The sequence below is a fragment of the Conger conger genome, chromosome 3 (assembly GCF_963514075.1).
Source record: "Conger conger chromosome 3, fConCon1.1, whole genome shotgun sequence".
Lineage (NCBI taxonomy): Eukaryota > Metazoa > Chordata > Actinopteri > Anguilliformes > Congridae > Conger > Conger conger.
The window spans coordinates 60,527,927-60,542,317 of NC_083762.1; the positions used below are offsets into that span (position 1 = coordinate 60,527,927).

The 14,391-nt window shown below is 41.4% G+C and overlaps 1 protein-coding gene across 1 annotated transcript in view; it reads left to right on the forward strand.

Annotated features, from left to right (window-relative positions):
* gtdc1 (glycosyltransferase-like domain containing 1) overlaps nt 1–14,391 on the forward strand; it is a 65,218-nt gene that overhangs the window by 39,782 nt on the left and 11,045 nt on the right. The window contains 2 exon segments of the mRNA XM_061236136.1: nt 6,003–6,112; nt 8,132–8,276. Coding sequence (XP_061092120.1) covers nt 6,003–6,112; nt 8,132–8,276 — 255 coding nt within the window.

Consider the following 14,391-nt stretch of genomic DNA (forward strand, 5'->3'; position numbering starts at 1 on the left):
GCAAAAGTACGTCCGACATGTTTGCGGCAAAAAAGGAGCGATAGAAAGCAAGGGGGAAAATGAAAAATATTAAACCGACGATAGTTACAGTGGCAATCCCTGCTTTTTCCTGCAACAAATTTATTTATTAAGGCAGCAGATGACAAGTGTTAATATGCTTCATACCTGCTGCACAACCAATTCCACCTCCTCATCCTCAGTTGACAATTAAGACCCGGGCGACTGTAGCCAGGGGTTAATGTTCCTCATTAAAAGAACTAGGTCATTAGTGTGGTATCAAGACTCTTACCGCATCGTACAGAGGGGCCAGGGGGTGGAGGGGGGGGTCTGTGTTGAGAGAGTAGGATGGGTGGGGGGCGGGGGGGGCGGGAGCATTGTAAATTCAGCATCTCAGTGAACACTGTTCTTACATTAATTAACCTCCCTCTTTCTTGTCAGGGAAAAAAAAATCCGTTATCGTATACGCGCACGGCCATATCCCAATTAATTGCAAGAAAAAGAAGCTGGTTTAGCACCATCCCAGTGGTGGCCTTGTCTTCCTTCTCTTATTTCGGAGGGGGGGTGGGGGCAAGGAGGGGGGGTCTAGTGTCGCTGTGATGAGCAAAAACAGGGTATTAAAATTAAGAAAGGAAATCGTGGCAGAGATCAGCGTTACCACAGGGAAACGGAGCAAATACGGAGTCGCGGAAATGAAAATAAATAAGCCCCGCTAATGCCTCACCTTAGGAATCTGTTTCAGAACTCTGATGAACGTTGGGGGTGGTGGTATTTAGAGAGACTTTACCGGAACACTATGGCTACGCTAGGCAGGCTTTTTTTGACCTTCAGGAAACACTGCCTTGGCAAACAAAGCCATCGTCTCCCAGAACAAAAGGCCAAATTAATTTGAGTCGCCATCACCTAACCAACAAGAACCATGGGTCTACTTGCATTAATTTTAACTGACTAGAAAACTGTACAGTAAGCTCATGGAAAGTATTTTTTTAATGAAACAGAAATGGTCGGTACTCCTGGATATACAATGCATCCGCAATTATTTGGACAGTTATTACTGTAAAAACCTTAAATTGCATGCTATGAGTGTGCACTTTATTTCAACTGTTTGTTTGAGCATACAGGGAAAACAACAATAACTGTGTCACTGTCCAAATACTTAGACTGCACTGTATGCCAAACAGTAGGCTTAAAAAGAAACTGTTCGGAACATCATTAAGAAGAAAGAGCGCAGCTCAGTAACTGTAATTGGGCTGGTAGGCCAAACGGTTAATGACCAAAGAACTCTCGCCATAATCAAGAAAAACCCTGAAACACCCGTCTGACAGATCAGAAACACTCTTCCGGAGACAGGTGTGGATGTGTCACTGACTATGCTCCACAGAAGACTTCACAAACAGATATAGAGAGGCTACACTGCAAGACACACACCACTAGTAAGCTGTGGAAACAGGATAGCCAGGTTTGCTACAGGTAGCACTACCTAAAAGAGTTTTAGAAAAAAGGTATTTTGGAGAGACAATACCAAGATTGACTTTTATCTGAGTGATAGCAAGAGCAAAGTGTGGACACTAAAACTATCCAAAAACCAAAGCACCCACCCTCATCTGTGAAACCTGGTGGGGGTGTTGTAGTGGGTAGTGGGCATGTATGGCTGCCACAGGTACAGCTACTTCATTTGCCTTTATTGATAATGTTGATAGCAGCTGGCTCCAATCTCATTGGATGGTACATTACATTACATCTTATCCAGAGAAACGTACAGTTGATTAGACTAAGCAGGAGACAATCCTCCCCTGGAGCAATGCAGGGCCTTGCTCAAGGGCCCAACGGCTGTGTGGATCTTATTGTGGCTACACCGGGGATCGAACCACTGACCTTGCATGTCCCAGTCATGTACCTTAACCACTACGCTACAGGCTGCCCTGTGTGCCTGGTGTTTCATCCCACACAAGGCAGTGTTCCCAAACATACACCAGTACTCTTTGTTTCAGTACAATTGTATAGTTTATTCCAGTTAGCCTGTTAGTTGTTTCTTTTCAAATCCAATGTGTTTGGAGTACAGAACCAAAATAACTTAATTCCAAATACTTATGGACTGCACTGTATGTGTACAAAATCATTATGTGTATTATATTTGAACATTTGAGTAAAGTAGGTAGGCAGTATTGAATTGTATTCACTCTCCTCTTGCGGTGTGTTATTGAAACTCATTCCAGAGGACTGCTGTTCTCCATTTTTATGAATGAAAAGACTCAGTGAAAAGTGTTTCCCTTCAATGTTATTCTCCCACCTGGACTGCGCTGAGCAAAACATGAATAAATTCTGTTTGCTCAGGTCCTTGTCTACCTGTGTAGTCTACAAAAACGCTACAGAAACATGCTGGCGAAATAAGTAAGGCCTTTATTCTGTAACTGTATAACAAGGTGTTTTGTGAATAATTAATTGCCTACCTTTGGTGACCCTTCCTGTCGGTACAGCAGCAAAGATCATCTCTTTCTGTTTGAACAAAGGAAGACCATTTATTACGTTTATTAAAATGCATACGTGTAGGAATAATTACGTAAGTAAATGAGGTGACAAATCTCTAGTGAATGAATGTAAAGGCTCAGTCTTCCAGCACCTCGTTCAGGGTTATAGCAGACAGTGTCGTTGATCCCAGCATTTATTATTTTATTTTTTTTAACTCAATCTGTATCTACTGTAGTTGCGTTTTACATGTACAGAACATCTTGATTTATTTTTAATTTTGTTGCAGTTCAAGAGGGAGATTATCTACAAATGCGACTGTGTTTTTAATCTACATTTCACAGCCCCCCCCCCCTCCATTTCCTTTAATGACACGTTCTCCTGCAACCGAGTGCATTGAATTTAAATGACGGAGTACTCGAGTATCCTAATTTCCCCAATACATATTTAATCTAGTAGATTATCTTTCTTTCATGATACCTTAATGTAAAAGAGCAGTCAGCGAGCAGATGTAGTCTATATGTGAAAAATAGCAGGTTTCTATTATCTGGACAGCTGGCCTTTATTCATTCTTTCAGGATATTGATATACCGAGTAACATGTGTTCATATAGCCTTTATATGAACATCTTTATCTTGCACTGAATGAGCACATTATTTCCATTAGAAAGTTTGGTTCTTTAAAAATATGTTTTATTCTGTTTTGCTACCACCATCATGACAATGCTCCGGAATGATTTTTCATGATTTTCATGTCTGTATTTCCGAAGAGAATGTGAGGTGATGAGATGTGTACATATAAAAGTACTTCCAAAGAAGTATTTAGTCAGGGGTTCATTGGCGGGAAGGAAGTGTAAAAAGGGAGCGATATCTGCAGCAGAACATCAGACCATATGTAACCGTTTTGGATTCAAATACCTTTCTGTTCTCGATTGATCTTGTCTGGTGCAACTCAGCCAACCACGAGGGCCAGAAGGCGGGGTTTGGACTTTTTGAGAGTATTTTATAGGTTCCAAAACTGGGTCTGTAAAGCAAGGAAAAGTATTTCAATCCAAAACAATTACATATTCGACCCAGGTCTGGTGAACATCGGAGTTTCCTTTGCTGAATAAACTCTGCTAATCGCATTCTACAGTGTAGCCAACCATGATGATCGTCTGAACATATGCGTTATAACCTACCGAGTGAACAATGAAAGCAGCAGTTTTATATTCCTTTTAATACACACTACTGCACTGTGTACTTTGGGGTGGGGGAATTAGGTACTGCACTTTTGTAATGGCACAGGAATGTGGGAGCAGTAAAATAATTGCATGGAGCGGATATTTATTGCAACCATACTGTAAATAGTACACTCAGTGAGCACTTTATTAGGTATTTATTAGAATTATTTTTTAGACACATTAACTCTTCTTCAGCTGTAGCCTATCCACTTAGAGGTTTGACACATTGTTTGTTCAAGGATGCTCTTCTGCATACCACTGTTATGATGTGTGGTTATTTGCATTACTATCACTTTCCTGTAAGCTTGGACCAGTCTAGCCCTTCTCCTCTGACCTCTCTTATTAACAATGTATCTGCCAGCAGAACTGCTGCTCACTGCATGTTTTTTAGTTTTTTTTACACCTTTCTCTGCAATCGAACCACCCTATCTGGCACCAACAATCACATTTTTTTCCCTATTCAGACATTCGGTCTGAAAAACAGCTGAACCTCTTGACCGCACATGCATGCTTTTATGCATTTAGTTGCTGTCTCATTATTGCCTGATTAAATATTTGCATTAACAAGCTGTTGTACAGGTCTACCTAATAAAGTTGTTTTTGTTAATAATTTCTATCATGTCTTAGCTTTAGACAATGTAGGATAAACACTATGATAAAAATCTTTGGGAAGTGTGGGTGGGCACCGCTTCTAATTTGAATTTTAAAAGGAATTTTTCTGTGATTTGTTCTTACTGAGTAATGAGCTGGATGATTTGCATCATTTTCAGCTCTGGCAGCCATCTTCCATCATCACCACTTTACTGATTAGAAAGAGAGCTTATCAGTCTTATCCGAAGTGCTTCGAAGATTTTGTTTTGTTGCGCTTGTTACTTTCAGCAAGGACAGTAGGTGGAATATAAACTGTATGATTCAAGAAAAAAAAAAAAAAAAGATATGAATCATTCATTTTATAGCCATCAGCATGCAACACCATTTCACTGATGAAGGAAGTATGCCAACACGTTCATGCCAAACTTAAAATGTTTTGTGCGGATCTTTTCTGAATGCAGTCGCTGGATTCCTTAGACCCACGCACCTCGGTCTTTAACTGAAAGGTCTGAAATAAGAGCGATATCTATTTAAAGTCAGTTCCCTGATGGGTCACTCGTCACTGCTAAGAGAAGCTTCAGCATTGACTGAATTACATAGCCTGACTGCTTCTGTAAATATCCGGCTGTATTAACGGATCAGGCGCACAATGAACATTTAGTTTTATATTTATATAGTGCTTTTCTAGGCAGTGAAAGCGCTTCGAGTGATGAGGGGGAAACTCGCCTCAACCACCACCATGTGTTGCACCCACCTGGGTTATGCACAGCTGCCATTTTGCACCACAATGGTTAAATCGCTTCGCCCATATGTGTATATTAGCACACGTTTCTGATTCACAGTGCAGATGTTCTATGAATGTAGCTATGGGGAAACCTGCGTCCTTCCATGTACGAGATTACCCAGCATGCCACGCTGCCCCTGGTGCCCATCCTCACTACAATTGGCCCAGTAATCACACGGGAAGTCTGAGGGCTGGCATGTCAGACATTTTTGCACAAGTGCTAATCTAAGCATGTGTGGATGCATGTGCCTTTTCATTGGTCTGCTTCCTCTGGTCGCAGTAAAAAAAAAACTAAACAAAAAAACCCCACCAGAGTTGGGTTCTTTCCTTTTGTTGGTTAGAACCAAAAGAACGAAAACCATTTTTTGGTATTTTTTAATTTTTAAAATATATAAATACAAAAGTCTTTGAGAGTAACCTTTCTATAAGACACTGAAAAAATTAATCGCTTCACAAACATGCAAGCGTAAAATTAGATCATGCAACACTGCGACTTTGAAAAACCAAATCACATCGCAAATACACACGCCTAAAAGTACATCATATAACACTGCAATGATAGGATGGGATGCCGGAAAACAAAGGGAAGGCCTTGTGAAAAAATCACAAGCGACATGGAGTCGTCTTAATGAAAGTGGTTTTCACTGCGTTAGCACCTGTCATAAAACCTTGACGGGTGAGGAGCGGAGAAGGGTAGGGGGTCAATGAATTATTCTGTAAATTCTTTAGCTTTTGTAACAAATTTGGGGGAGAAAAAGTTTGACTGCAACCTCTTAAGACCTGGCTTGCTTCAGATGTTTAAATACTTCAATGCAGGTTTTTAGAAAGGATGACTTCAGCTGTGAAGTCAAGGCCTGGGCTTACAGTAGGGAGAGACGTCTGCCTTCGCTCGCTTGCGTTACCCAATCAAAAGACCTGAATTCTATTTGTTTTTGTTTCAAGGGAACACGACAAAGACCCGGAGGTCTTCTTCAAGACGTTACTGAAGCTGAAAGAGAAGGGACTACGCTTTCAAGTGTCCGTCCTTGGCGAGACCTTTTCCAAGGTGCCAGGTACCGTGCGTGACGCCCGCCTGCGTGTGAGCGGTGTGTGTTTTTGATGTCGAGAGTTCGGGGCTTATTAATATTCTGAAAGACGGGGGGTTTTTTTCAGGAGTGGACAGATATAATGAACCCCGCTTAACGGCGGAGAAGTCATTTACGGTTGTCACAGGAGAAGCCTGTTGGACCCAATTATTTGTCGCTGCCTTCCAATGTTTTTTCCTTAAAGGGAGTAGCCTAGCTCCCGACTCTGAAAATGCCTCCCTGCATCAGGGATTTTGTTCACACCGCAGTCTTCCAGAAAAGAAGAAAAAAATCCTTCTGTAATGACTGTAAACCAGCACAGAAAAAAAGCTGAATTTGCACACAGACAGTAGATAAGTCTACGAAGGTCCAACTTTTTAAGTGAGTCTGCCCCAGTGTTTTATTACTAATTATTGCAAATATATTCTATAGCTGTAGGAAGAGACGGGCGCCTCTGCTCTACCGTGGGCTGTACCGCTGTTTTTAGCGTAAGTGGTGCATCCTATGATTTATTAAACGACTCAGGTTTTTAACTAGGGTTGAGTTCACCTGGCAGACTAAAGCACTCAGTGCTAGCGTCCAATTTTATCAATTAAACACACTCTCCGTTTGAGTAGATGATGGGCTTTTAATGTTTTCGACACGCAAGGATTTTTGCAGCACCGAGTTCCTTAATTAATCCTAAACGGCCACCGCGGATGTCAGCACACCCCCACAACCCCAAATCAAAACTCTGAGCAGGACATGTACTCTCATATATTGGAATATCGAGTTTTATAGTAGCATAAACCGAACAGAAAGTCCACAATAAATTTTGACTCGTAATTTAAAGAATCACCCCTCAGGGCCACTCTATTGGTAATTACTTTTAAACCATTTTAATCTAGTTTGATTTTCTTAATAGGGACAGCATATTGATTATTCCTCTGTTTTTTATGTCTTTTCGCCTGATTGGGTGAAGGGCTCCAATTTTTTTTTTGTGACACGGGGGGGAAAAAGCTGGGTGTTTACAGCGAAACTCGCAGTGATGCTTTGTGCGGGACCTCCTCCTTTGTTATTCCTGTGGAGGTTCAGCCCTCTCTCTCTCTCTCTCTCTCTCTCTCTCTCTCTCTCTCTCCCCTCCTCTCTCTCTCCCTCCTCTCTCTCTCTCTCTCCCTCCCTCCCTCTCTCTCTCTCTCTCTATCTCTCTCTCTCTCTCTCTCTCTCTCTCTCTCAGTCAGGGACTGAAGTGAGCATCGTTCAAGGATCATTACCCCTCAAAGAAATTTAAGCGCGGAGCACCATTTAATTTTTCCGAAAGTTGTCCGTCATGAGGAATCTTGGCTGTCAGTGCGGCGCCGGTTTTGGCGTGATGTGTTTGTTGCCTCATTTCTTTTAATTTTATCTCCATTAGGTTAATTATTTTTTAATATTTTCATCTAAAGAACTTTACAGTCCATTTTGTTTCGGTGTCTGCCGAATGAGTTTTATGGAGCAGGCAGTCGGCTGTGCCTGGATGGACGAGTGTGTGTGTGTGTGTGTGTGTGTGTGTGTGTGTGTGTGTGTGTGTGTGTGTGTGTGTGTGTGTGTGTGTGTGTGTGTGTGTGTGTGTGTGTGTGTGTGTGTGTGTGTGTGTGTGTGTGTGTGTGTGTGTGTGTGTGCACGTGTGGTTTTGGGTGGAAATGGTCACCCTGCTTTTTTTTTTTTTTTTTAGCTCATTTTAGGTGCCTTAGTTTGTGGTTCTGCTTCTGTGCCTTGATTATACAAGCAAACAACTGCAAGAAGTTCATTAAAAATAAGAGACAGTCAATTAACCTGACCTTAAGATTAACCAGAGCTGCCACCCAGGATCAGTTTGAAACATTCAGTCATTCTCTCTCTCTCTCTCTCTCTCTCTCTCTCTCTCTCTCTCTCTCTCTCTCTCTCTCTCTCTCTCTCTCTCTCTCTCTCTCTCTCTCTCTCTCTCTCTCTCTCTCTCTCTCTCTCTCTCTCTCTCTCTCTCTCTCTCTCTCTCTCTCTCTCTCATAGATGTATTTGCCAAAGCCAGAGAGCAGTTGGATGCCTGTGTTTCTCATTGGGGCTATGCAACTAGCAAAGAAGACTACTTCAGAGTGCTCTGCCAAGCAGATGTCGTCGTTTCCACTGCCAAGCATGAGTTTTTCGGAGTGGCAATGTGAGTTCTGCTCATTCTTTCCCTGCTTAATTGGTAGGTATCACAGTCAATCCAACATCAAATTGAATCCGACACGCTTGACTTGGATTGGTTTGCTTTGGGTGTTTTTTTTTAAGGGCCAATCTTTGAAAGCAGAGCGATTTAAAAACCTGCAACTTGACTTGATTATCCAGCGTCATGTCAGGGATGAGTCAGGGTAATAATAATAATAATAATGATAACGATTACTTGCAATGAGTCGGGTGTATTTATTTTCAAACAAACACCTACGCACACTGTATGTAAGCATAACACACAGGGTGCTGTTGTGGATTGTGAGCAGTACGTTCTATTAAATGATAATATTTCTAGCCCATACACCGTAAAAATCTCCACAAGACGCTGAGTCTGTGAGAAGAGTCGGTCAATTTTAATAGCTGGGGAAAAAAACACATTAAAATGAAAATAAAAGCTTGTGTCCAGTAATAGCTGGGAGAAAGTGAAAATGCATCACCCTGGTTGCTAACAGGCAAACAATTTGTCAATTTCCTACAACGGCACAGTTAACATACGTACATAGTCGTGACGTCTGGTGGTATTATATTGCTGAAACTCTTCAATAACAACATTACCAATCCCATTCCTTCCGCAAACTGCCATTTTGTGGCTCCTCATCTGGTGAATGCAGTGGAATATACACTCAGCTCGCACTTTATTAGGTATTTATTAGACTTACTTTTTAGACTTTGACTGCTGTAGCCTATCCACTTGATGCGTTGTGTGTTCAGAGATGCTCTTCTGCATACCACTGTTGTAATGTGTAGTTATTTGTGTTACTGTCACCTTCCTGTCAGCTTTGACCACTCAAACTTTAGACTAGTGTGCCTGAAAATCCCAGGAGCTCAGCAGTTTCTGCTGCCACACGATTGGCTGATTAGATAATATCAGGAATAAGTAGGTGTAATAAAGTAAAAATGTTCCTAATAAAGTGCTCGGTGAGTGTATATGTTCGTTTACGGGGTATTCCATTTCATATTGTGTGGCAAAGAAAACTGCTTAGCTAACCTCAAGATGCCGTCTGAGCGTAAGGGAAAGTCAGGTGGGACATCGTCGGCCCGGAACGTTCCCTGTGGCTGCTGACAAAGGACGTGCAGCCAGGATGCCCGGAAAACCGCGAGCGGCGGGATTACTATCCCCCGCGAATTACCCACAATTCCCATCACCTCCGCTCATCTCGGTGTTTAATTACGAAGGAGGCTAAGAAGTTCCTCTCCCAAGACACACTGCTGCTGTGTGTGGCTCAGTGAGGGGGGGGGGGGGGGGGGGGCGGGGGGGGAGAGTTGTGTGTGTGAGAGTGTGTTTGTGTGTGTGTGTGTGTGTGTGTGTGTGTGTGTGTGTGAGACTGCGTGAGTGAGTGAGTGAGTGAGTGAGTGAGTGAGTGAGTGAGTGAGTGAGTGCGTGAGTGCGTGAGTGCGTGAGTGCGTGAGTGCGTGAGTGCGTGAGTGCGTGAGTGCGTGAGTGCGGGGAGGTTGGGAGGGAGCTGGTGTTGGGATGGTAGGTGGTTGTCCCGGTTTCCTGAAGAGGATCTTAAACAACCCCTCCCTCACCAGCCCTTGCCCCACATGCTCAATCTTAAAATGTAAAATGGACTTGGAGGTGAGGATATGGCAGAACCCAGTTTGACCAGGTGGTTGTGGTTCCCATTGCACTCTAAGCGACGGAATGGAAGCTTGTCCACAGCCTCTTCCCTGTGGGATTGCAGCTACGGCAAAGCACAGAGCAGTGTTTTCTTTCTGGTAGAAGATGTGCAGTTTGTTTTGTGTCCACTGTGTGTAGTTAAACAGGTTGTCCCTGAAGTTCAGGGTTATGGTTATGTTAAACAGGTACTTTACATGTACATTAGCTGTGAGTGCGCTGTTAGCCATTAGCCTTCAGCCTGTTGGCCTAAATTATGATTCTATTCAACATAGCCTACATAGCTTGCTTAGCTTTTTTTCACGTGATTGTTCAACCTGATAGAACAAAAAATAAATAAAACTATAAGTATATTTTCAATCCAATTATTTGTAATGAAGTAGAACATTGATTTTATTTGTGTAATATAAAAGTTGAGGAAAAGCTGTGTAAGATGTGTAAACGCTTCACCTAAATAGTTTGCCTCTTAAAGAAATAAAAACGAGTAGAAATACATTCTAAGGCAGTGGGTTAATTAAAGGTATCATTTACTACATTGCTGACATGAAGCGATTGGTATGAGGGTTATATTCTGAGCTGAAATGATTGCAGGTATTATTTTAAATGACAGCTTAGGAACATTAAGCCCTGGGGTCACGTTTGATTAACTTTTCATTTTCAAGTGGGTTTCATCATATTTGTGGCTTGTTTATGACTTATATTGCTGCAAAGATCGGACTGAAAACACTGGCCTGCATTTCCTTTTCAAATGTGTAAACATACATATTGGTTTGTTCCAGTCAAAATTCACTTTTTTGTCGAGCAGTGAATTTAAGCAATGATATAAAGACACCACATTTTCAAATGAAAATGAAAATGAATGAAACGGAAGGGCAGAATGCTTGCCTCAATTTGCGGTTTGGACTTAAAAGACTCATACTAAACTAACATATGGATTAGAAGGCTTTGAGGGTGTAAGTAAATTGAAAATGAACTAAGGTGTTTCTAAGTCCTAGCGCAGTTAAAAAGATGTGAATGTGAAATGTTTCGCAAGCGGTTTGAAGACCTTTTAGCTGATTGAACACGTCACCTGAGAATTGGATTTGATCGGTTTGTCCTGCAAGGGATGTCTCGCAAGAGACGGCAAAGCGAAAAGCACATCAAGAGATGCGAGCTGTTTGGAGTCTGTTGGGGGTGGAGTGTAGAGGTTATTTCAAAATCTTGATCTTACACTCCCCAGTCTGTCTGTCTGTCTGCATTTGCTGTAGGCAACAGTGTCTGAAGCAAAAAAAAAAAAAAAAAAAACGGGAGTGCCTGGTGGAATCTTGCCCTGAAACGAGAAGAAAGGGAACCTGGGTTTAATATAAGTATAAAGTCCCGGCCCCCAGCATAATGGAGGTTACTGTGCGCCCATTATTTCACAGAAAAATGTGGTCCCCTTATGAGTTTGGGAATCGTGATGTTCCCTCAGAAACTGACTTGCCAGCAGTGAGTTACCTTTGATGGCCTCAGCCCTGTGATGGGGGTGGGAGTGGGGGGAGGGGGGGGGGGGGTTGATGGTGGTGGGGGGCCGTGGCCACCCACTCCGCTACAACCAACCCCCCCCCCCCCCCCCCCCCCAAAAAAAAAAACCCCTACCTCCCTGTCTGCGTCTACTGCAAGCTCCAGGTTTCGGTGGGGATTGCCGAGAGTGTGGAAAACCAGGGAGGGGCGGGGGGTAGTGGGGGAACGGGGGGGCTGCTTTTTGAAGTTAAAACATTGTAGCGTAGTAGCAGTCTGAATTTTTGTATTCTTCTCTGGCCCCCCTCACCCCTGTAACCCCCAGCCCCCCCGCCCCTACAGGCAAAACCCCAGATACCATGGTGGCAACCACTGAACTTACTTTTCACTTCCTTTCTGTCTCTTTCATTAAAGAAATGTGCAGCAAAATACTACTACTACTATTACTACTACTACTACTACTACTACTCCTGCAAACCCTAACTGCTCCTACTACTAATACTAACTACTCCTGCTGCTATGACTACAAGCCCTTACTACTACTACTACTACTACTACTACTACTACTACTACTACTACTACTACCAATACTAATAATAATACTACTACTAATAATAATATTAATACTGATAATGATAACAATAGAAGTAGCTATATGTATATCTGAGAGTCCTTTAAATATTTACTAAAATGTTTATTTCCATCCCAAGTGTAACAACACTTAAATCCAACAAACAGAACCGCAGCTGCAGAAGCCTTATCGAGGGACGTCCCGTCTTCGTGCAGAGGCAGGACCCGTCATTTAATAAATAATGTGTTTTAACACTTACACCCTGTCTCAGAGCAAGGATAGGCTGCTGTCAGGATTGAGCAGTTCACTCGCACCGGCAGAATAAAGATGTCGCATCGGGCCTTTTTCTCATTACTAAACTAAATGGACTTTGACTTGCATTATTCAGCGAGACCGAATCAAAGTCCCTCTTCTCTCTGCAGGAAAAAAAAACGAAAGAAAGTAATTCAGCCAAACAGAATTATCAGCTAATTATGTTTAGAATCAAAGGCCCAGTAACTATTTGCATACACATTATGGGACTTGAATAGCAAACCGAATAAGCCCTTAATATTAATCTTCATAGATTTTTGTCGACAATGCCTTAATTGGAACAGGAGTCATTGTCTTGCCGTTCTGACACCAGATCAGTTAGAATCCTATGTGGAATTTTATAAATAATGCCGGGGTCAATTTTATATGTTAGTTTAACGGTACAATAGAGAACCTTAAAATAAAATTGCACTGCAGGAATTCTCAATCTGTCACCGAACAACTGTTTTCTCCTGCTCTCTTTTTGAATGACGGCAGAAATGCATATCATGACTGTTTGATTTGCTGTGCCATGCATTTGCAAATAATTGGAAATCTATTGAAGGAATTACCACCTTGTGATTTCATTTTCTAATTTATATTTTTAGAATTTTAGATGGCTCCCTTCCATTTGCTGGTGCACATTTTAATTGAATTTCATTATATACTGTGTAATTAACAGCCTCAAAGGAACGTATTGAAAATTACAAGTATAGCAGTATACAATGGTAGTGTGCGAGAATCTCTGACATAGCAAAGTTGGTATTAAAATCTATTTTTATGCCATTTTTAATGAAGGGGGTATGGTTTATCTCTGTTCTGCTCCCCTTGTGAGACTCTGTGCATTTCAAACTGTAGATTATTAGCTGTACACCGAACATGCAAACATACTGGCGGGAATGATCTGTATTTGGTGTGTTTGTTGTTTAGTGTGTTTGTCTAGTATGTTTGTTGTTTAACCTAAGATCCACACTAAATCTTCTCTATAGAACATGCTGACAATCGGGTGATGCTGTGATCTGTTATTCCTCCTGAAATGATTTCAAATGAATTCAGCCAGCATCTCTATACAGCTTTAAAATATATTAAATACCCACAAATAATGTTTTATAGAATGACAGCTAACTGCATCCACTTAAATGTTTCTGGGCCTTTTGACAAATATGTTCATTTTCCACTGAATGTGCCGTATGTGGGTATTGTGCTTAATGGTGTGCAATAATTTTCATGAAGATTCAGTATTACTATTATTATTGTTGTTGTTGTTATTATTATTATTACTATTATTATTATTATTTATGGATTATTATTATTGTTAATAATGTGTATTATTATTAGTATTATTCTTTCTTTATTTTATTATTATTATTATTATTATTATTATTATTAATAATAATAATATGCACACATATACCTCATATTTTGAAACGTCTATTTACATTCCTGGATCTGTACAATTATTTACTAAGCGAATACTTGTTAAATGCCTGCCTGAATATCCTATGACCGTAGTGCCCCACCTAAGGTTTAAAATAGCAACTTGATCACGAGTGCCTGGGTGATGCGTTATTTTTATTTTTATTTTTATTTTATTATTTAATTTTAATTGATAATGCAAGCAATTTCAGTCATGTGTGAGCAGGCCATCCTTCCCCCAGCTGTTGCACAGTTGAGGATGGAAATAGATCAAATCGCACATTTTATCTCGTGTGTCTCCAGCGCTTATTTTTAACTGCTGTGCATTTATGACATTACCCAGAATTGCTGGGATAGCACAAATCTACCAACATACGTAGCATGCCATTTATTAGTAGCATTAGTCAATTTAAGGAGTGGGGGGGGGGATGAATACTGAGGTAATGGGACATCAACACAAGGCATAGCAGCAGTGGCATGAACCACAGTGTTCCTGTTTTGAACCATTTTCAGTCCTGTGTGTACCAAAATGTTTACAGCCTCCGCGCTTAAAATGAGACATTTGTACAGAAATGAAAATAGAGAATCTCCAGCTAGTGCTAATGTGCAGCTGGTACCTTTTGTGCCTCGCTGGGATGTGTGGGAATTGGGTCCAGTTTGCAGAGGAGGATTCTCGCTGCTGTT